Source organism: Staurois parvus, unplaced genomic scaffold (assembly GCF_062004578.1).
Source record: "Staurois parvus isolate SC_StPar_1 unplaced genomic scaffold, SC_StPar_1.0 ptg001896l, whole genome shotgun sequence".
NCBI lineage: Eukaryota > Metazoa > Chordata > Amphibia > Anura > Ranidae > Staurois > Staurois parvus.
Window position 1 is genome coordinate 49,912 of NW_028319692.1, and position 25,151 is coordinate 75,062.

At 42.5% G+C, this 25,151-nt stretch overlaps 1 protein-coding gene across 1 annotated transcript in view; it reads right to left on the reverse strand.

Moving 5' to 3' along the window:
* Positions 1 to 13,728: 13,728 nt before the first annotated feature.
* LOC149433859 (cilia-and flagella-associated protein 96-like) overlaps positions 13,729 to 25,151 on the reverse strand; it is a 38,995-nt gene continuing 27,572 nt past the window's right edge. Inside the window, exon 8 of the mRNA XM_089664351.1 lies at positions 13,729 to 13,906. Within this exon, the coding sequence (XP_089520477.1) occupies positions 13,858 to 13,906 (49 nt within the window). The 3' untranslated portion in view covers positions 13,729 to 13,857. The remainder of the gene's footprint in view (positions 13,907 to 25,151) is intronic.

A 25,151-nucleotide genomic window follows, 5' to 3' on the forward strand; every position in this document is an offset into this window, starting at 1 on the left:
TTGTAGCAAAGTGTAATTTCTCCAGTGTTGTCACATGAAAAGATATAAAGTATTTACAAAAATGTGAGGGGTGTACGCACTTCTGTGAAATACTATATATATATATATATATATATATATACACACACATATATATACATATACATACACACAGGTGAAACTTGAAAAATTAGAATATCGTGCAAACGTTAATTTATTTCAGTAATGCGACTTGAAAGGTGAAACCAATAAATGAGATAGACTCATTACATGCAAAGCAAGATAGTTCAAGCCGTGATTTGTCATCATTGTGATGATTTTATGGCTTACAGCTCATGAAAACCCCAAATCCACAATCTCAGAAAATTAGAATATTCCATGCGATCAATAAAACAAGGATTGTACATAGAACAATATCTGACCTCTGAAAAGTATAAGCATGCATATGTACTCAGTACTGGGTTTGGGCCCCTTTTGCAGCAATTACTGCCTCAATGTGGCGTGGCATGGAAGCTATCAGCCTGTGGCACTGCTGAGGTGTTATGGAAGACCAGGATGCTTCAATAGCAGCCTTCAGATCTTCTGCATTGTTCGGCCTCATGTCTCTCATCTTTCTCTTGGCAATGCCCCATAGATTCTCTATGGGGTTCAGGTCAGGCGAGTTGGCCAATCAAGCACAGTAATCCCACGATCATTGAACCAGGTTTTGGTGCTTTTGGCAGTGTGGGCAGGTGCCAAGTCCTGCTGGAAAATGAAGTCAGCATCCCCATAAAGCTCGTCTGAGGAAGGAAGCATGAAGTGCTCCAAAATCTCATAAAAATCTCATGATACCATCAATGAAATGCAGCTCCCCAACACCAGCAGCACTCATGCAGACCCACAGAAGGACACTGCCACCACGTTTCACTGTAGGCACTATGCATTTTTTTCTGTACTTTTCACCTTTGTGACGCCATACAGTTTTGAAGCCATCAGTTCCAAAAACATTTATCTTGGTCCCATCACTGCAGAGTACCAGTAGTCGTCTTCTTTTTCAGCATGGGCCCTGGCAAATTCTAGGCAGGCTTTTTTGTGCATAGGCTTTAGGAGAGGCTTCCTTCGTGGAAGACACCAATGCATTCCATTCCTCTGCAGTGTATGCCATATTGTGTCACGGGAAACAATCACCCCAGTTTGGCTTTCTACTTCTTTAGCTAACTACAGTGAACTTTCATGGCAATTTTCTTCAACCCTTCTGATCAGAAGACACTCCTGTCGAGGTGTTAACTTCTGTGGGTGGCCTGGACATCTCCGTGAGATGGTTGCCGTTCCACTTTTGTTAAATTTTTGGATCACTTTTGCTACAGTATTCTGACTGATAAGTAAAGCTTTGCTGATCTTGTAGCCTTCACCTTTCTTTTGTAAAGAAATTATTTTCTTTCTCAGGCCTTGTGACATTTCCATGTGGTGCCATTGCTGACAGCATGAAATGGGAAGGGGTTTTCTTTGTTAAAGTATTACTAAACTCACAACAGTAAAATCAGTCTGTAAATGCAGTAAAGCATGCTTGTTATACTCACTGTGGAACCTAAGGGGTTAATCCTCTGCATTGTGTAAAAATGCAGTTTGATCCTTTCTTCTCTGTTCCTCCCCTTTTTCAAGCGACCACCGCTTATCTCCAGACTGAACCGTAGGCATGCATATGCTCAGTTTGGTGTATATTGCCAGAGGTTTTTTTTTTCTTGGGAGAGTGCATATGATCAGCACAGGGTCAATCTACACTGTCCAGACAGAAGTCAGGGGATTTCCATCCTCCTAGAGCAGAAAGGAAACTCCTACAAGCTTTAGCTAGTGCTGGGCTGGACACAGACACAGACTGCTCTAACTTCTGATGAGAAAAGGTATTTAGCAGTTTATATTTACTAAAATAATTGCATTTCTATGTTCTGTGTACTGTGGGAGATCAGATATAGTGGATGCAGGGTCCTGGGTGCCCTTTTATAATCAGCTGTCTGCTGAACACCTGTTTAATGAATAATTAGACTCACCTGTAGTTGAATGCTTGTTAATTAGGAATTTGTTGTCTAAAATTTAGCTTTGCTCCTAAGACTTTCATTGGGGTGTATTAATTTTAGCAACATAGTCTTGAAGGAATTTGTTAGAAAAAATACTTTTTTTTGTGTGTGCAAATTAACAAATCCTGTCTGCAATCAATAGCCCGCATTTGTGGGAGTATTTTGTAGTATAGTGTCCCATAGAAAATGTGGATTCTGAAAGTAAAGTAAAGGTTTTCTGATAAATCTGTTGTGGTGTACTCATTTATGCTGAGCACAGTATGTATATACCATTTTACTTGTTATCTACACTTGGCCACATGGGCTTCCAGTTCCTGTAACTCAGGACAGTCAGTTCATGCATCTGCACAGTACAGGGGCTTCAGCACAGGGTGCAGGTATTGGGGATACCATACTACATTGGGTGACTGCCACTGAAGTGCTATGATTTACACATACACTCCTTTCAGCTGGGTATCCCTTGCCTTTCCAGTGTAATTGGCCTACAGATCCTCAGAAATCGATGGCCTCATGCAGGCAGAGAGGAGAGGGAAGGCTATGATAGAGTGGGCTCCCAAAGACCTCAATCATAAAGGGAGCATCCTCTGCACAGTTTGCCCTACGATGGCTCCCCAAAGGGTCAGACTAGTTCTTACAGCTGGTTCCCGCTATGCGGGTGTGACTTTGTATGGTGCAAATGGCATCGCATCCGCACCAAAAAGGTGCAGGACTCTATTTTTTAAATCCACACCTGAATCGCATTCCATGGGTGTTCTCACCCATGTGATGCAATTTATGGCAACTGCATTGCATTTTGCGATCTGTATCGGGGTGTCATTAATTTATTGACACCAGCACCAGATTGCCAGAACATGATGCGATTGCAGTGCGTTGTGGGAAACGCACAGGTTTCGCAGAATTCCAGCATCGCATTGATGTGAACCTGGGCTCAATCTGTTCCCCTATCTGACATTTCCTTTGTGTCCAGGGTCCCAGAGGAGGTGTTTTCACCTCAGAAGTGACTCGCTCAGCTGTACTCCATGGAGGAGGAATTCTACAAGAAATGGGGTTCTTAGGTTTTGACCTGGTCATTTTCAACTAAAGTAATACCCCGACAGTCCCAGTGGATAAGGTCCCAAGTTTTAAAGTGACACTCAGCTAATGCATATCCTTATTCTCCAAAAATAAACCTTACATATCCTCCACATAATGGCCCTGTAATCGATTTTCCATGAAATAATTTCCTACTGTGTTCCTCTGCCTTCTTGTAATATCCTCCATGAGCTCCCAAACCATTCCTTTTCCCTCTCCATTTGGTTTGTTTGGAACAAGCAGTGTAGGTTAGTTGCAGTTATATGCATTGATCTATGCACACTGCAAATGCCATAGTTCATAGAGCTCAGTCTGAGAGCAATAGAAGGTACTTTTTGAAATTAATACTTACTCAAATAGAATGTGTTAGGGTTTTTTTTGGAAATTATTTAAAACAATAGAATGGTAGCCAGGTACAGTGAAAAGGCATCTTATGATACAATAGTTCAACATCAGGACAGATGAACAATGATCGAATGATAAAGATGGTATATGCATGTATACCACAGGAGAAAGCACAGGCAAGTCAGATGTAGTGCCTTGACAGTTGCAAATACTGTACATTAAATCACAAAATTACTTTTCATGGAATTTTGAAGAGGGTGTCTTTTTGTTAATTTTAATAAAATGTAAGGTTTTTATATAGTATGCACCAGGGGCGGACTGACAACTCATGGGGCCCCCGGGCAATAGGGGGTCATGGAGCCCCTGTGTCCATGCCCATACTCAAAAAAGCCTATGAAAAAGGTACAAGGGGCATCTTATGGGGCCCCCTACTGACCCTGGGCCCTCGGGCAGTGCCCGAGTTTCCAAATGGTCAGTCCGCCCCTGGTATGCACTATAATATACACTATAGTAGTGATATGATGGCCTTTCTATATTTTCTTTGAGCTTTTATCTGAACACTGAAGATTAGTGATGCAAGTCAACCAGGCCAGATTTCGGGCTAGCCAACCAGCAAAGCCAGAACTCCTGCTAACCAGGCAGGAAGTCAGACCAGCCAGCCAAGCCAGAATTCGGACCAGCCAGCCAGGCCAGTCAGGACAGAACTCTGACTAGGCAGCTAGGAGAGAACTCAGAGCAGCCCATCAGGACAGACCTCAAAATAGCCAGGAGAGAATTCAGAGCAGCCCATCAGGACAGACCTCAAAATAGCCAGGAGAGAATTCAGAGCAGCCCATCAGGACAGACCCCAAAATAGCCAGGAGAGAACTCAGGCCAGCCAACCGTTCCAGAACGCAGACCATCCAGTCATGCCAGACCACAGACCAGCCAGCTAAGCCAAAGCAAAGACCAGCCAGCCAAGCAGGGCAGTTCAGCCTCCAATACAATGGCAAAAAAGCAACAAAAAAAAAACCCAAACTATCATTTTCATTGAGAATGGGAACATCAACAACTTTTTTACGGAAGTGAATGGGAAGTGCGTTTGTTGTTCAAAGTTTCAGTTGCTTAAGCCAAGAAAGGAAATGTTGAGAGACACTTCAGAATACTTGACTTTCCACCTAAGTCTGAATTAAGAAAACAGTGCAATATTTGAAAAAACTTTTCTTACTACACAGCAAAGGATGTTCACTAGGCCTGCAGAGAAAAGCATAGCCTCAACTATGGCCTCTTATTGTCTGTCTCAGCTCGTAGCAAAGAGAAAAAAATAATTTGAGGACAGTGAGATGATTAAAGAGGAAGCTGCCGATTCTCTCTTTGGTGCCTTTAAAAGCAAAAACAAAAAAAATCTGCAATAAATTCTCATCAACTTTCTGCTAAAACAGTTACAAGAAGAGTTGAAGTCATGGTAGCTGACATCAATTCACAACTGAAAAAAGACTTGGATGACTGCAGCTAATTCTCCCTTCAACTTGATGAATGAGTTGATGTTACAGATACCTCACAAATAGTTATGTTTCTTAGAATGGTTTTCAATAACTTTGAAGTAAAGGAAGAAGTGATGAAAATCATTCCTTTGAAAGGCCATACCAGGGGAGAAAACATCTATTCAAAAGTGAAAGAATATTTAATCTCTGAAAATATTCAGATACAAAAGCTTGTCAGCAGTGATGGGACGAACACCCCCATTCGGTTCACAGAACATTCGAACCGAACAAAAGTTCTACCACGAACATCGAACATAATGCAAGTCTATGGAACTCGAACTTGTAAATTAAAAAGTGCCCATTTTTAAGGCTTATATGTTATTGGCCAAAAAATGGGTATTGGGACTGCCCTGAGGAACATGAATCAGTGAAAAGTAACATTTCCAAAAGTATTGTTTTTAAAGGGGCAGTCATTTTTCATTGCTTAAAGTAATAAAAAAAAAAAAAAACTAAAAATTCTGTTAAATATCATGCGTGGGGCGGCCCCCGAAAACTACCTGCAAAGTTGCACATCTGTACAATTCATAGAATCTGCTTCAGCAGGACTGACATTTTTTTAATTAAATTTTTATTTTAAAAAAACAGCATGGGGTCCCCCCCAATCTATACCAGATTTTTTTTTTATCAGAAAAGCAGAAAGACATACTTTGTATTTTGTTTCCAATTTTTGATCACTAAATGGCGGTTACATAAAGAGCAATCCAAGTTGAAAGGCAAAATGATTTAATTGCAAATGTTACTTTTAAATTCCAAGGATTGAACTGGTACACTTATCAGCCACAGGTTTGGTATTCAGTATTCTGCTGTGTGTGTGTGTGTATAGATAGGGAGAGAGAGAGAGAGAGACAGAGAGACAGAGAAAGAGAGAGAAGTTTAGATAAGGAGCATCATTTAGTAGAAAAAAAAAGCCATAAGGACAGATCAATGCTATATTCCTCTCTATGAGCTTTCAAAATGCAATCAAAGTTGTGCAGGGCTAGCTGAAACATGTTGTTTGTACAGACCCAGATATCTTGAACATTCCTTAATAAAAAAACATCTGATGTAATCCAATAACAGGGTCATCATCTGCCTTAAGCTGACCTACAGCCATACTAATCTTACAGTTGTCAGGTGTTGGCTGAGGGTCTTGTGAGGTGATGCTGTATCTAATGAAAGGGAAGCATGGATCATTTTTCAATAACCGCATCCTTCCCTTGATATTGCTGTCATTCAGTCAGACATGAAGCAATGGGATATATAGATTTTAAATTGTGGGGTCTTGTGAGCTACTATGGTGTAAAAAAGTGTTCTTAGTGTATTAAATCAATATTGTGAAAATGCTAATTCAAATAAAAATTACAACAATAAAGATATGAATGAAAATTGAAATAAGTGGGTCGCCTACACTCTACACATACTGATACGAATGTGTCATAGTGGACCAAAAATCATAAAGGAAGTTCAAGCCCTTGCAGCAAGAAACTTGATCAAGACAGGTTCTGATCAGCCTGGTGAGACCCAGACCATACCTCTACAGTTGTGCTGATCCACAATACAAGGATTATAGAAAAAAAGACCAGGGATGGCTGGAAATTGCAGAGGAGATTTATCCTGAGTGGTATTCATTCTCAAAGAAGCTTCAAGACTTAAAATAGTCCTAAGGAAGTAAGGAGACCCCTAACTGTGAAGAGGGAGAATCCCATCCATCTCCAAGTCCAATTAAAGGGACACGAGCTCTATATGATCTCACTTAACGGTTTGGTCATATATGCCAGGTGAGAGCACAGTCGCTGAAGGTGTACAGAATTTTATGACTGGTGGATTGCACGCAAAATCATTTCCTATCACATCACTAGAAGGAATGTCAAAGTCACGGATTGATTAAGGACATTTATGCAGCAGAAGCGTGATTGCATTATCACATTTAATTTGTTGTTGGACTGCTTTAATTTAATTTCACTTTATTCAAAATATTCTTTTCACTTTTTATTGTAATTGTTAGTGGAGCACGATAATATATGTAGATTTTAGTTGTGCTCTATCACTGTCAAAAAGGCGGTAATAATGTTGAATAAAGCTGCACCCAATGTGTTCCCAAAAGCTGCTTGTCATTCATTTTGAATGCTTACAGATCTAGCACCTGGCCAAGCTCTAGATTTTTTTTTTTTGTATTTTTAAATTATTCTTATTTGTTTGTTTTTGGGGGGTTTTCGGGGAGAGTATTCTCCCTTCTATCTTATATAGTGTGGGGTGGATACTGTGCACTGTGAGGGCGCAGTGCATTGTGGGGTGTTTGACGGGCGAACAGTTGGTGGTGCGTTCACACCATAACCCTTCAGAGTTATTCTTGACGAGTGCAGGATTGGACCCTGCTCTAAAAATTCTAGTTATATCCACCTGTCATATAGGTGCAGAAAAATTTGACCTTGGGTGTTGGTGGTGTCTGAACACTGTAACTCCTCACAGTTACTATTGCTGGCCGCAGGAATGGGCCCAGCAGTTAAAAATTGTTAACAATTAGAGAAAAATGGTGAAAAATGTAAACTATATGCACCTGTGAAACAGGTGCAGAAGAATTGGGTGTTGGTTGTGCCTGAACACTGTAACCCCTCACAATTACATGATGGGGATATTTTAGGGGATTTATTTCACTTTATTTTTCTGTGTAGGATGGAATTTTGGTGCTTGGGTGCAATATGTTTGTTCTTTGTGCACTATAAACTAGGGATGCACGGAAATTTCGGCCACCGAAACACACCGGCCGAAAATGCCGATAGGAAAAGTTTAGCCGATACAGGAGACTGTATGTACTGCAGATGTGAAGGGGATGGCTAAGAAAGAAAGGCAGGAGTGGAGCAGTGTATACAGTGACTGGCTGTCACTATAGGTCAGTGCCAGTTTTTAAATGTAATTATCGAGTTTTTTATTTTCTTCACTATAGCTCACAGAATTAGCTTTCACTTTCCCCCAGCTAAAAGAAACAAAGTTTCCTTTTAGTTTGTTTCCCAGAGTTAAAAGAAACAAAAAGTTTCCTTTTAGTTTTTTCCCCAGATAAACAAAGTTTCCTTTAACTCCGGGGAGATAGACAGCTAATTCTCGGAGCTAGAGTGAAGAAATAAAAAGCCGGTAATTACATTTAAAAGCCGGCACTGACATATAGGGGTTTATTTACTAAACCTGGTTGACTCAGAATCTTGTCCACTTCTGCATAAAAACCAATCAGCTTCCAGGTTTTATTGCTGAAGCTTAACTGAACATGCTGAGGTTAGAAGCTGATTGGCTACCATGCACAGGTGCCCAAGATTCTGAGTCAACCAGTTCTAGTTAATCTCCTATTACGTGACAGCCAGAATGAGCCATTTTAGTGAGGCAGTCACTATTAAGATAGTGATCATCTCTTTCAAGGGAGGAAGATTGACCACAAAGTCTATAGAAATTGACCCCCATGGTCTTGATTGAACAGAGACTTGGTGGAGTAACCCCAAAGGAAAAGATCAGGGTGGTGCGTGGACCCAGGTTAGACAAGAGGTCACATAGTTCTTGACATCTTTCTTGTAACCAAGCTACCAAAAGGAAGATGATAAAAGTTCTTCCATCTTACAAACCCCAAAATGCCAGAGGTAGAAGGGGTGTGCCTGTCATGTCCTCCTAGTGAGGACAAGTGAGGGGAGAGACGCCGCCGACCTGTCACTCCACAGCAGTTTCTTTCCCATGCCCTGCAGCTGCCATCAGTTTGCTCAGATCACTGAGTTCCACTCCAACCATTGGAGTAGTACAGAACTTCCTTTACATGTAAGTGAGATTGGAAATACATGTTTTGATTTTACTTTATGCTAATCTGGCATCCTGTTCTTTCCTTTTGCAGGCTTAAGCAGTACTGCCTTTTGTGTTTTAGGTTAACAAAATCCATGGAATACTTTAAATTCATCTTGTCACCACAAGGTCACTTTTACACAAAAAAACCCAGCTTTAACTTCTTCAGCCCCAGCCACTGCATAAAAACGGTTGCAGGGCGGCACGGCTGGGTAAAACCACTTTTTAAAATGTGGTTTTGCAAAACAGGTAGGGGGCGTGCGCCCGCCCTACCTGTCCAGCGGGTCTCCGCCGCCAGGTCACGGCTGGTCATTACCGGCCGTTTCCCCTTGATTAGCGGTGATCGCTGACAGAGAGCAGGGCTGCATTGTTTATACACAGCCCTGCTTTCTGTCAGTTGCCTGTCAGCTCATGACAAGATGAAGAGGGAGAGAAGAGTTTCTCTCTCTCTCGATCAGCCTGCCCCCGTCCAGCACACACCCCCGCCCCCTAGTAAAACACTCCCCTCACACAGTTAACACTAAAAATGTTAACCCCTTCCTCCCCAGTGCCATTAGTACAGTGTCAGTGGGTTTTTTTTTCACTGACCAAAGTCAGTTCCCCCCCTGTCAAAATGTCCGCCGCAGTCCCGCCATAAGTCGCTGATCGCCGCCATATGTCGCTGATCGCCGCCATTATTAGTATAAAAAAAATGTAAAAACCCAGTATCTTTCCCGCCATTTGTAAACGCTATAACTTTCATGTAAACCAATTAATTTACACGTATTGGGATTTTTTTTAGCAAAGACATGAAAATTCGATTTTTTAATTTTTTTTACTGGACATGTTTTATAGCAAAAAGTCCAAAATATTGTTTTTTTTTCTCAAAATTGTCAGCCTTTTTTTTTATAGCGCAAAAAATTAAAACCGCACAGGCGATCAAATACCACCAAAAGAATGCTCAATTTGTGGGAAAAAAAGAATGTAAATTTAATTTGGGTGCAGTGTTGCATGACCGCGCAATTGTCAGTTAAAATAACGCAGCGCCGTAACACAAACCTCTTCTGTAACCGCTTCCTGACCACCCTACAGCAGAAATACTGCTACAGGGCGGCATGGGTATGCAAAATCACATATATATATATATACGTGATTTGCGCTCCCGTGGTTTTCACACCCCTCCCAGATAGCGTCAGATTGCCCGTCAGTACACCAGTCATCACATTTAACCCCTTGACAGCCAGGAGTACGCTCATGTACAATAAGCCTCCATTGCTAGTATAGTGTCTGAAGGGGTCAATATCTTTGATCAGGTCAGCACTATACCAGCGTTCACATTAGTATAGCGTCCCCAAAAACGCAGTGTTAGCGGGATCAGCCCCGGCACCTGCCAGCACTTGCATTTAGCCCCTACGCTTACCCCCCCCCCCCTTCTCCCCCAGCAAGTGCAGTGTCAGTAGGTCACTGTCACTTGATACATTGCACACAAAACCGCAGTGTTCGCAGAATCAGGCCTGATCTCTGTTAGCACTTGCCGGTAAATTTTGATGACTCTCATATGCAGCAGAGTGCCAATACTAGTGCTGCTCTACATTTTGGTGATCTGGCGAGTACCAGCGGTCTAGTGCATCCTGGTCTTTCACATACCGCCTTGATTTTTGGAGCTGTTTTTCACGGAATATCTGTATGCGTTGATTGTGGATCAAAGCAGTTTATATGCACAACAATTTATTGCCGCCAACCCAAATTCAAACCTTGCCAGACCATTCGCATGGAAACTCATTACGGTTTTCAAATTTACATTTTTTGGGGCCTAACCCTCAACATGGGCATTACTAAAAGAAATGAATTGCGGTTGTATTGGTCCTCAGACCCGATTCATCATATGCCGTGTTCTCTGCTGCCATGGCCAGGCATAAATATGAGAGTATAATGTGTTTTATGCATTTCAGCGACAATACACTCTGTCATCCTTGGGGTAACCCTGAATTTGACCGGCTCCACAAAATTCAGCCCCTCGCAAATCACCTTAATCTAAAATTTGCAGATGTCTATACTCCCCAGCAAAACATCTGCGTTGAGGAGTCCCTTATTAATTTTTCTGGCCGCCAGCGTACCAGATATGGTAAAAATCGCTGCTATGTGCCATAAAAAATTGTAGTACCCACCATTTTATTCACTAGGGTGTCTGCTTTAAAAAAATATATAATGTTTGGGGGTTTAAATTAATTTCCTAGCAAAAAATACAGATTTTTTTCATATGAACAAAAAGGCTTGGTCTTCAGGTGGTTAGAAGAGTGAATGATGTGTGGCATAAACTTCTAATGCTGGGCATAAAACACCCCCACCCCCCAAAATGACCCCTTTTTGGAAAGTAGTCACCACAAACTATTTGCTGAGAGGAATTTTGAATCAATAGAAGAATTTATTTTTTTACCACAAGTTTTTGGAAAATGACAAAAATAAATATTTTTTTTTTTTTTACACAAAATTGTCACTTAAATGATTTACTGCTCACACATGCCATGGTTATATGTGGAATTACTCCCCAAAATACATTCTGCTACTTCTCCCGAGTATGGGGGTACCACATGCGAGAGACGTTTTGGCAGTCTAGCCAAGTACAGGACCCCAAAATCCAATAAGCACCTTCAGTCTTTTAAAGGGCTTTATTTTTTCATTACACTTCCAGACTACCTATCACAGTTTCGGAGGCCCTGAAATGCCAGGATAGCACCTAACCCCCCCAAATTACCCCTTTTTGGATAGTAGACGCCCCAAGGAATTTGATAAAAAGCACGGTAAGTATTTTGCAGATCTCATTTGTTGCCACAAGTTTTTGGAAAATGAAAAAAAATAAACATTTTTTCTATATTTCAAAACCTTGTGAGAAAAAATGAGATCTGCAAAATACTCACCATGCCTCTTTTTAAATTCCTTGGGGTGTCTACTTTCCAGAAAGGGGTCATTTGGTGGGGGTTCGGGGCTATCCTGGCATGTCAGGGCCTTCAAAACTGTGATAGGTAGTGAGGAAGAGTAATGAGGAAGTTACGCACCTTCAGGCTTTCAAAGTGGTCATTGGATTTCAGGCTCCTGTATGTGGCTAGGCTCCCAAAAAGTCTCACACATGTGGTATCCCCATACTCAGTAGAAGTAGCAGAATGTATTTTGGGGTGTAATTCCACATATACCCATGGCTTGTGCGAGAAATAAATCATTTAAATGACAACTTTGTGTAAAAAAAAAAAAAAGTTTTTATCATTTTCCAGAAACTTGTGGAAAAAAAATAAATCTTCCATGGACTCAATATGCCTCTCAGCAGATAGCTTAGGGTGTCTAATTTCCGAAAAGGGGTAATTTGAGGGTGTTTGTACTATCCTGGTATTTTAGCACCTCAAGAAATGTGATGGGCAGCCAGAAAGTAAAAGCTATGTAAATTCCATTATCTATACCATAGTTTGTAGACACTATAACTTTCACAAAAAGCAATCAATATACACTTATTGGGATTTTTTTAACCAAAAACATGTAGCAGAATACATTTTGGCCTAAATTTATGACGAAATTTTAGGGGTTTTTTTAGATATTTTTTATGACCAAAATGAGAAAATATTGGGTTTTTTTTCTGGTTATAGCGCCAAAAATAAAAAGTGCACAGGTGATCAAATACCACCAAAAGAATGCTCTATTTGTGTTAAAAAGAGGACATAAATTTCATTTATTTACCGTATTGCATGACCGCACAATTGTCCGTTAAACTAGCGCAGCGCTGTATAGCAAAAAAATGTTGTAAATTGCAGTATCTATACCATAGACTGTAGACGCTATAACTTTCACACAAAGCAATCAATATACACTTACTGGGATTTTTTTTACCAAAAACATGTAGCAGAATACATTTTGGCCTAAATTTATAACTAACTTTGAGTTTACTATATATTTTTTATAGCTGAAAGTAAAAAATATCGTTTTTCTTCAAAATATTTGGTCTTTTTTTGTTTATAGCGTGAAAAATAAAAAGCGCACAGGTGATCAAATACCACCGAAAGAAAGCTCTATTTGTGTGAAAAAAGGACATAAATTTCGTTTAGGTGCAGCGTTGCATGACCGCGCAATTATCAGTTGAATTAGTGCAGCGCCGAGTAGCAAAAAGAGGACTGGTCATTAAGGGGGGTAAATCCTCAGGAGCTCAAGTGGTTAAAAGAAGCATTCATTTACTTACCTTTGCAGCAGCCTATTTAAGAAAAAGCAGCAGATTCTCCGGTCCTTAGCCCATGCAAGCATTCAGCCATCAGATGAGTCAAGGGATTTCTACTTGGCTATCTTAAAGTGGAACTTTACTCACCTCAGCTCCAATGATGAGGTGTCTCACTGCTCCCCGACCGGCTGCTGACATCTTCAGGCAGGCGGCTTCTGGGTCTCGATAACTGGCCTCTGTCAGTGGATAATGTCACTCCCGCGCATACATGGGAGTTCAGTCATATTCGGCATTACCAAATGTGTATAGTGAGCTGCGCATGCGTGGGTCACTGTATAGGGGCGGACAGGCATGTAACTAACTTTAATGCAAAAGAGACAAAGCATGTCTCTTCTGCATTAAAATTCCTGCCTGTTCACCATTTTTTTTTTTAACCTAAAGTTCCACTTTAACATTGGCTTGTACTGTATGTCACTATAGGACAGGTGGAACCACAGTTCACAGGACACTAAGGTTCCTGTGAACAGGGAATTCAATAAAGGCCTGAAATCCAAAAGTGGAATTGCCAAGAAGTAATTTCACCATTTTGGAAAAGATATTTGCAAATATTCTATAACATAATCTGAAATCTTACCTGTCCTTTGTAACCCAGTGCAGTCAGAACTTCCTATAAACTTTTTTTTTTTCCACTTTGGTGATTCAGACTGTCAGTTGTACAAATGCTTATAGCATTTATAAGACAACAAATAAAAAATACATTTATATTTTAAATTAATGGAAAACCTTTGTATATTTCATACCACCAGCAATGTTTATTTAGAAAAATAAAAACTGTACAGAGGACTATTATGATTGTCTTAGTGTTATCAAGTGAATATTGGCGTTAAATTCCACAGCTTCGGCTTGTCAGCTTTTAGTATGATGTTAGGTTCACAGTCTTGTAATTCACTGGATTCAGTGACCTAAAGAGAATTGTACAATTAATCCAAATAGTTGAACATATATGAAAATATTGGTTAAACTGATAAATCAGAATATATATATATATATATATATATATATATATATATATATATATACAGTTGTGACCAAAATTATTCAACCCCCAATGCTGTAAAGGGGTTTAGGGACTATAGTGTACATTTGGAATTGTATTCAGAATCAAATCCTACAAGGACGTTGTAACTACCCAAATGCAACTAAAATGACATCAATTGTTTATGTAATACAGTAGTAAATGGTTCTTATGTGGTTTCTTCATTGCCACAATTATTCAACCCCTTAAAGACTACCACTCTGAAGAACAGAGGTTCATACAGGTGCTTTCCATCAGGTATTGAAAACACCTGTGGATGTCACCGAGCAGCAATCAAGCATAATAAGCACCAATTAGGCAGCTTTAAAATGACTGTGATACTCAGCTCCTTCTAGACATTTACTGGTGTGGTTACAAACATGGTGAAGGCAAGAGAATGGTCCAGGAAGACAAGAGAAGAGGTGATTTCTCTTCACAGGAAGGGCAATGGCTATAAGAAGATTGCAAAGATGTTAAACATACCAAGAGACACCTTAGGAAGCATCATTCGCAAATTCAAGGCAAAGGGCACTGTTGAAACGCTACCTGGTCGTGGCAGAAAGAAGATGCTGACTTCGACTGCTGTGCGCTACCTGAAGCGTAGAGTGGAGAGAAGTCCCCGTGTGACTGCTGAGGAACTGAGAAAAGATTTGTCAGATGTGGGTACAGAAGTTTCAGCCCAGACAATAAGACGCACACTGCGTAATGAAGGCCTCCGTGCCAGAACTCCCAGGCGTACCCCCTTGCTGTCTCCAAAGAATAAGAAGAGTCGACTGCAGTATGCCAAAAGCCATGTGGACAAACCACAAAAGTTGTGGGATAGTGTTCTGTGGACTGATGAAACAAAATTAGAACTGTTTGGGCCCATGGATCAACGCTATGTTTGGAGGAGGAAGAACAAGGCCTATGATGAAAAGAACACCTTGCCTACTGTGAAGCATGGTGGAGGGTCAATCATGCTTTGGGGCTGTTTTGCTTCTGCAGGTACAGGGAAGCTTCAGCGTGTGCAAGGTACCATGAATTCTCTTCAGTACCAGGAGATATTGGATGGAAACGTGATGCAGTCCGTCACACACCTGAGGCTTGGGAGACGTTGGACCTTTCAACAGGACAATGATCCCAAGCATACCTCCAAGTCCACTAGAGCATGGTTGCAGAGGAAAGGCTGGAACATTTTGGAGTGGCCATCGCAGTCACCAGACTTAAATCCGATTGAGAACCTCTGGTGGGACTTAAAGAAAGCAGTTGCAGTGCGCAAGCCTAAGAATGTGACTGAACTGGAGGCCTTTGCCCATGAAGAATGGGCGAAGATACCCGTAGATCGCTGCAAGACACTTGTGTCAAGCTATGCTTCACGTTTAAAAGCTGTTATAACTGTAAAAGGATGCTGTACTAAGTACTAAGATTGAATGTCACTTGGGGGTTGAATAAAACTGATAATGCTGTGAGCACAGAAAAGACATTTGTGGTTATTTCATTATAACTGTTATGTTATATTTGTCTGACCTACAAGTGCCTCTTTAATGTAAATGTAAGCAAGATGACTGAATGATCAAAAGCAATGTCAAACTGGCCAAAACACTCAATTTCAGTGGGGGTTGAATAATTTTGGTCACAACTGTACATACACATACACACACATACTTTTTTTTATTGCCAAAAGTATTGGGACACCTGCCTTTACATGCATATGATCTTTAATGGCATCCCAGTTTTAGTTTGTAGGGTTCAATATTGAGCCCACCCTTTGCAGCTATAACAGCTTCAACTCTTCTGGGAAGGCTGCCCACAAGGTTTAGAAGTGTGTCTATGGGAATGTTTGACCATTCTTCCAGAAGCGCATTTGTAAGGTCAGGCATTGATGTTGGACGAGAAGGCCTGGCTCTCAGTCTCTGCTCTAATTCATCCCAAAGGTGTTCTATCGAGCATGAAATTGTCCAAAATGTCCTGGTATGCCGACACCCTAAGGGTCCCCTTCACTGGCACTATGGGACCAAGCACAACCCCTGAAAAACAACCCCACACCATAATCCTCCCTCCACCAAACTTTATACTTGGTAAAATGCAGTCAGGCAAGTACCATTCTCCTGGCAATTGCCAAACACAGACGTCCATCGGACTGCCAGAGAAACGTGAACGGTCACTCCAGAGAACACATGTCCATTGCTCTAGAGCCGAGTGGCGTCGTGCTTTACACCACTGCATCCGTCGCTTTGCATTGACCTTGTGATGTAAGGCTTGGATGCAGCTGCTCGGCCATGGAAACCCATTCCATGAAGCTCTCTACACACTGTTGTACTAATCTGAAAGCCACATGAACTTTGGAGGTCTTAAGCTATTGACTGCAGACAGTTGGCGAATTCTGTGCACTGTACGTTTCAGCATGCTGACGCCGCTCAGTCATTTTACATGGCCTACCACTTCCTGGCTGAGTTGCTGTTGTTCTCAGTTGCTTCCACTTTGTTAAAATACCACTAACTGTTGACCATGGAATATTTAGTAGCAAGGAAATTTCACGGTTGGACTTATTGCACAAGTGGTAACCTATCACAGTACCACACTTGAATTCACTGAGCTCCTGAGAGCGACCCAGTCTTTAACAAATGCTTGTAGAAGCAGTCTGCATGCCTAGGTACTTGATTTTATACACCTGTGGCCATGGAGGTGATTGGAACACCTGAATCCAATGGTTTGGGGAAGTGTCCCAATACTTTTGGCAATATAGTGTGTGTATATATATATAGTGACAGTGTGGTGACCTGTCACAGTGTACAAAGGATATTTCACCCGGAATTCTCAACAAAGCAGGTTGAGGGGCTCCAGGGTACTTGTTTAATGCAGAGGAAACTGGCTTTTCACTTTCCTCATTTGGTTGTAAAGTCCATTTTGGGACCTGAAGCCTGGAGATTTCAAAGTGATTTGGGAGGGATGAAATCTCCAATCCTCGTACCAGGTTTTGGGAATGGCCAGGAGACTGATTGGTCAGGTGTGTGTGGGCTTCGTCTAGAGTCAGGACCAGGGTTCTGGGCTCCACCCTCCCGAAGAGTCCATGTGGGTGCAAGGGAGCAGCCACAAATGTGCATAGTGGCACAGAGAAGTCTGACAGAGGGCCCAAGCCTGTGGGCTGGAAAAACAGGAGTGCTGAGAAAAGGTGCTAACCCAGGTACAATGTGTTGCATGTGATGGTCAAGAGGACCGAGGCATGAAGCCTGAGCAACGGTGCTGCTAAAGAGAGCCAGGAGGCTGAATCTTTGTTTCTGTTTGCATTGATGGTGGATACCCCTGCGTGGGAAACCTATGGTGTATGGAACTTTCTTTTAAATAAAACTGGGCAAAAACGGCCTTTAAAAAAGAAGGAAGTCAGTGACTGTGCTTCAAAAGTTCTACTCTTAGTGCTAGTTCCCACAGTATGTAAAGTTGTGTTCAAAATAATGGCAGTGTGTTGAATAAGTGAATAAAGCTCAAAATCCGTCTAAAAGCCTTTATTTCCATACACACAAATGCATTGGGAACACTACACATTCTATTCCAAATCAAAACATGAAGAAAAATATATCAAATTTGTGTTGTTCCTCTAAAAAAATTTAAGAAAAGTGAATATTAGACTGTTCAAAACAATAGCAGTGTTTGTATTCTTCTTTACAAACTCAAACATTCACTATATAAACTGAAAAATGTTTGAAGATTTTGCTTTCCTTAGAATCACTAAATTAATATTTAGTTGTATAAGCACTGTTTCTGAGATCTGCTGTACATCTGTGTTGCATGGAGTCAACCAACTTCTGGCACCTGTGAACAGGTATTCCAGCCCAGGATGATTGGACTACATGCCACAGTTCTTCTCGATTTCTTGGTTTTGCCTCAGAAACTGCATTTTTTATGTCACCCCACAAGTTTTCTATTGGATTAAGATCCTGGGATTGGGCTGGCGGCTCCATAACATCAATCTTGTTGGTCTGGAACCAAGATGTTGCACGTTTACTGATGTGTTTGGGGTTGTTGTCTTGTTGGAACACCCATTTCAAGGGCATTTCCTCTTCAGCATAAGGCAGCATGACCTCTTCAAGTATTCTGATGTATTCAAACTGATCCATGATCCCTGGTATGCGATAAATAGGCCCAACACCGTAGTATGAGAAACATCCCCATATCATGGTGCTTGCGCAACCATGCTTCACTGTCTTCGCAGTGTACTGTGGCTTGAATTCAGTGTTTGGGGGTCGTCTGACAAACTGTCTCCGGCCACTAGAACCAAAAAGAACAATCTTACTTTCATCAGTCCACAAAATGTTGCGCCATTTCTCTTTAGACCAGTCAATGTGCTCTTTGGCAAATTGTAACCTCTTCAGCACGTCTTTTTTTCAACAGTGGGACTTTGCGGGGGCTGCTTGCAGATAGCTTGGCTTCACATAGGCATCTTCTAATTGTAACAGTACTCACAGGTAACTTTAGACCTTCTTTCATCTTCCTGGAGCTGATTGTTGGCTGAGTCCGCGCCATTTTGCTTATTCTTCTATCCATTCGAATGGTAGTTTTTCGCTTTCTTCCACATCTTTCAGGTTTTGGTTGCCATTTTAAAGCATTTGCGATCATTTTAGCTGAGCAGCCTATCATTTTCTGCACTTCCTTGCTGACAACATTTGCTGCCTTCCTTCCTTAAATAAGGGCAATAATTGCCACCTGTTTTTCAAAGAATGAATGACCTCACTAATAGAACTCCACACTGCTATTATTTTGAACATGCCCCTTTCAATTAGTGATTCAATTACACAGAATCAGTAGCATGCATGTCATGACTGTTGGGTCTGTTGGATTTCTATTACTCTACTACACCTGCTAGTAAATTATTTGCCATGTAGAAATATCATTTCTACCAAAAACAGTGATTGATCAGGTTAGTGATGTCTGACTGCTATTATTTTGAACACAACTGTATGTATATATGTGAGGGGTGTACCCGCTGCTGTGAGATAGTGTGTGTGTGTGTGTGTATATATGTATATATATATATATATATATACATACATACATACATACACACAGTGAAGGAAATAAGTATTTGATCAGTCTAACAGATTATGCACTGATTTTCATGTTTATGAGGGAAATAAGTATTTGATCCCCTTCACAAAACATGACTTAGTACTTGGTGGCAAATCCCTTGTTGGCAATCACAGAGGTCAGTCATTTCCTGTAGTTGGCCATCAAGTTTGCACACATCTCACAAAGGATTTTGGCCCACTCCTCTTGGCAGATCATCTCTAAGTCATTAAGGTTTGGTGGCTGACGTTTGGCAACTCAAACTTTCCGCTCCCTCCACAGATTTTCAATAGAATTAAGGTCTGGAGACTGGCTAGGACCTTAATGTGCTTCTTCTTGAGCCACTCCTTTGTTGCCTTGGCCATGTAATTTGGGTCATTGTCATGCTGGAACACCCATCCACAACCTATTTTCAATGCTCTGTCTGAGGGAAGAAGGTTCTTGCCCAAGATTTGATGGCACATTGCCCTGTCCATCATCCCTTTGATGCGGTGCAGTTGTCCCTTTGCCTTAGCAGAAAAACACCCACAAAGCAGAATGTTTCCAACACTGTGTTTGATAGTTGGGATGGTGTTCTTGGGGTCATAGGCAGCATTCCTCCTCCTCCAAACACGGCGAGTTGAGTTGACACCAAAGAGCTCAATTTTGGTATCATCTGACCACAACACTTTCAACCAGTCCTCCCCTGCATCATTCAGATGTTCAGTGGCAAACTTCAGACAGGCCTGGACATGTGCTTTCTTGAGCAGAGGGACCTTGCGGGCACTGCAGGATTTCAATCCTTGTCGGCGTAGTGTGTTACCAATTGTTTTCTTGGTGACTGTGGCCCCAGCTACCTGGAGATCATTGACAAGATCCTCACATGTAGATCTGGGATGATTTCTCACTGTTCTCATGATCATTGACACTCCACGAGGTAAGATCTTACATGGTGTACTAGACCTAGGGAGACTGACAGTGGTTTTCTTTCTTCCATTTTCAAATGATTGCACCAACTGTTGTCACCTTCTCACCAAGCTGCTTGATGATAGTTTGGTAGCCCAGTCCAGCCTTTTGTAGGTCTACAATCTTGTCCCTGACATCCTTGGACAGCTCTTTGGTCTTTGCCATGGTGGAGAGTTTGGAATCTGATTGTTTGATTGCTCCTGTGGACAAGTGTCTATTATACAGATAACAAAATGAAATTAGCAGCACTCCCTTTAAGAGACTGATTCTAATCTCAGCTTGTTACCTGTATGAAAGACACCTGGTAGCCAGAAATCCTGCTGAATGATAGGCGATCAAATACTTATTTCCCTCATAAACATGCAAATCAGTGCATAATTTGTCAGACATGATTTATTTTGAATTTTTTGTTGCTGTTCTGTCTCTCAGTGTTACAATACACCTACCATTCGATTTTTAGACTGATCATTTCTTTATGAGTGGGCAAACATTCAAAATCAACAGGGGATCAAATACTTATTTACTTCACTGTGTGTTTGTGCGTATGGCATTTTTTTTTCAGGTCTGTTTACATTCAGCTGTCAGCGGGAATACCCTGCTGGCAGCAGAGGTGAGTCACTGGTTGTTAACCACCTCCCGCCCGCCATATAGTAATATGACGGACGCAAGGTGGTTCTCTCGTTCTGGGAGGACGTCATATGACATCCTCCCATTCTCAGCGTGCAGCACGGCGATCGGCGGTGCGCTGTGTCCCTCGGACACAGCGGATCACCGATCACGAAAAGAGCCGAAGATGTCGGCTCGGTCATGTGATCAGCTGTGTCCAATCCAGGGGCGGACTGACAACTCATGGGGCCCCCGGGCAAAAGGGGATCATGGGGCCCCTGTGTCCTTGCCCAAGCTCAAAAAGCCTATGAAAAAGGTACCAGGGGCATCTCATGGGGCCCCCTACTGGCCTCGGGCCTTCGGGCAGTGCCTGAGTTTCCAAATGGTCAGTCCACCCCTGGTCCAATCACAGCTGATCACATGTAAAACAGGGAAATGCCAGTTATCGGCATTTCTCCCCTCTCGAGCTGTCACGCTGACAGCTTGAGAGAAGAGACGGTAATCGGCTTTCCGCGGAGGGGACATGTACACTGATCATCAGGGCACTGATGATCAGTGTGCTCTGATGATCAGTGTAGCCCCAGCAGCGCCACCTGTCAGTGTCCATCAGTGCCTTGTGTCAGTGCTCATCAGTGCCATATCAATGCCACATATCAGTGCCTACCAGTGCATATCAGTGCCACCCATCCGTGCCAGTCAGTGCCACCTATCAATGCCAATCAGTGCCACCTATCAGTGCTGCCAATCAGTGCCGCCTAACAGTGCCAGTCAGTGCCGCTTAACAGTGTCATGTATCAGTGCTGCCTTTCAGTGCCCATCAGTGATGCCTACCAATGCCCATCAGTGCCACCTACCAGTGCATCCTCATCAGTGCAGCCTAATTAGCGCACATCAGTGAAGGAGAAAAATCACTTATTTACAAAAATTTTATAACAAAAACTAAGAAAAAAACGTTTTTTTTTCAAAATTTTCAGTGGTTTTTGGTTTGTTTAAGAAAAAAGAAAAACCCAGAGGTGACTAAATACAGTGGGGCAAAAAAGTATTTAGTCAGCCATCTATTGTGCAAGTTCTCTCACTTAAAAAGATAAGAGGCCTGTAATTGGCATCATAGGTAGACCTCAACTATGAGAGACAAAATGAGAAAAAAAATCCAGACAATCACATTGGCTGATTTGGAAAGAATTTATTTGCAAATTATGGTGGAAAATAAGTATTTGGTCACCTACATACAAGCAAGATTTCTGGCTCTCACAGACCTGTACCTTCTTCTTTAAGAGGCTCCTCTGTCCTGCACTCATTACCTGTATCAATGGCACCTGTTTGAACTTGTTATCAGTATAAAAGACACCTGTCCACAACCTCAAACAGTCTCACTCCAAACTCCAATATGGTGAAGACTAGAGATGAGCGAATCGAACTCGGCGAAGTGGAATTCGTTTCGAATATTAGGAAAATTTCGATTCGCGTCGAATCCGAAAATTAGCAGACTTCGGATGGAATCGAAATTTTTCCAAAAATGGCGGCGACATGTGCGGCGACGGAGCAGGGATCTCTGGGAAGGCGCGCAGACAAGGCGCGCTGACCCATAATGCATTCATTCATGACATGTGATCGCATTAGCCAATCAGCAGCCAGCCAGCCAGCACTGTGTAATGGTGGAGCTATAAATTGCGGCCATCTTACAATTCTCCATTTGCCTCTGGTCATTCAAGAGAGACAGATCTCTCTGTATTAGGGACACAGAATCGTTACTTAGGGACACAGAACCGTTACTTAGGGACACACAATCGTTACTTAGGGACACAGAACCGTTACTTAGGGACACAGAATTGTTACTCAGGGACAGACACAGAATTGTTACTCAGGGACAGACACAGAATTGTTACTCAGGGACAGACACAGAATTGTTACTCAGGGACACAGAATTGTTACTGAGGGACACAGAATTGTTACTGAGGGACACAGAATTGTTACTGAGGGACAGACACAGAATTGTTACTCAGGGACAGACACAGAACTGTTACTGAGGGACACAGAATTGTTACTCAGGGACACAGAATCGTTACTGAGGGACACAGAATCGTTACTCAGGGACACAGAATCGTTACTCAGGGACACAGAATTGTTACTCAGGGACACAGAATTGTTACTGAGGGACACAGAATTGTTACTCGGGGACAGACACAGAATTGTTACTGAGGGACACAGAATTGTTACTCAGGGACAGACACAGAATTGTTACTGAGGGACACAGAATTGTTACTGAGGGACACAGAATTGTTACTCAGGGACAGACACAGAATTGTTACTGAGGGACACAGAATTGTTACTGAGGGACACAGAATTGTTACTCAGGGACACAGAATTGTTACTCAGGGTCAAACACAGAATTGTTACTGAGGGACACAGAATTGTTACTGAGGGACACAGAATTGTTACTCAGGGACAGACACAGAATTGTTACTGAGGGACACAGAATTGTTACTGAGGGACGCAGAATTGTTACTCAGGGACACAGAATTGTTACTCAGGGACACAGAATTGTTACTCGGGGACACAGAATTGTTACTCGGGGACAGACACAGAATTGTTACTGAGGGACACAGAATTGTTACTGAGGGACACAGAATTGTTACTCAGGGACACAGAATTGTTACTCAGGGACACAGGATTGTTACTCGGGGACACAGAATTGTTACTCAGGGACAGACACAGAATTGTTACTGAGGGACACAGAATTGTTACTGAGGGACACAGAATTGTTACTGAGGGACACAGAATTGTTACTCAGGGACACAGAATTGTTACTCAGGGTCAAACACAGAATTGTTACTGAGGGACACAGAATTGTTACTCAGGGACAGACACAGAATTGTTACTGAGGGACACAGAATTGTTACTCAGGGACACAGAATTGTTACTCAGGGACACAGAATTGTTACTCAGGGACACAGAATTGTTACTCAGGGACACAGAATTGTTACTCGGGGACAGACACAGAATTGTTACTGAGGGACACAGAATTGTTACTGAGGGACACAGAATTGTTACTCAGGGACACAGAATTGTTACTCAGGGACAGACACAGAATTGTTACTGAGGGACACAGAATTGTTACTCAGGGACAGACACAGAATTGTTACTGAGGGACACAGAATTGTTACTGAGGGACACAGAATTGTTACTGAGGGACACAGAATTGTTACTCAGGGACACAGAATTGTTACTCAGGGACAGACACATAATTGTTACTGAGGGACACAGAATTGTTACTGAGGGACACAGTAACAATTCTGTGTCCCTCAGTAACAATTCTGTGTCCCTCAGTAACAATTCTGTGTCCCTTAGTAACAATTCTGTGTCTGTCCCTGAGTAACAATTCTGTGTCCCTCAGTAACAATTCTGTGTCCCTCAGTAACAATTCTGAGGGACACAGAATTGTTACTGAGGGACAGACACAGAATTGTTACTGAGGGACAGACACAGAATTGTTACTGAGGGACACAGAATTGTTACTGAGGGACAGACACAGAATTGTTACTGAGGGACACAGAATTGTTACTGAGGGACAGACACAGAATTGTTACTGAGGGACACAGAATTGTTACTGAGGGACACAGAATTGTTACTCAGGGACACAGAATTGTTACTCAGGGACAGACACAGAATTGTTACTGAGGGAAACAGAATTGTTATTCAGGGACACAGAATCTTTGAATTAAAGAGTATGTCAGACAACATGCAGAGGAGTGGCAGAGGAGGCAATGTTTTAGGAGCGAGCAGACGTGGCAGCAGAGGAAGGGGTCGAGGCAGCACTAGTCGCAGCCAGAGGCCAGTGCCCCCGGTGTCATCCAGCGGTCGTGTCTCCACCGACAACCCTGCCGTCATCGATTGGTTGGCTCGGTCGTCTTCCTCTTCCCAGGTCACCTCTGACACCTACAGCCAACGGTCGGTGGGTACGTCAGACACAACCGTTAGTTGGCATGGCCCGGGAGCAAGCCCACTGAAATCACGTGTCCTCTACCTGCCCCTGTCCTTTGGTGTTCCCTCACCAAGCGAAGTATCGCATGCTGTGGGCTCAGCCCCACTGTACAGTGAGGAAGAGCTAACAGAGGGCGGTCAGGAACGGGGGGAGACATCCGCCTCTTCAGCAGCCAGGCGAAGAAGTACTGGCGAGGAGAGTGGCTCGGTAGCCGGTCTAGAGACAGGTCTGTCTCCTGACCCACACGCAGCCGAGGGGGCTAGTAGTGAGGCGGAGACCCTAATTGATGATGATGAGGCTGATCGCACTTGGCAGCCTCGTCGTCATCAGGCTATTGCTTCCGCATCATCAGGAGAAGAGGGTGGCAGCTTGGCAGCGAGCAAAATAGTCGGTGGGTTGCCCAGGAGGCAGCAGGGTCGCAGCAGTGTCAGTGGAGGCAAACGGCCACGGAGTACAGCACCAGCTCCACTGCAGCCTACCACCACGGCCAGTAGTGGTGCCGGTGTGCACGGAGGAAGTAGCAGTCAGCCAGTGAGGAGTAGCGGGGGCAAAGTTTCCT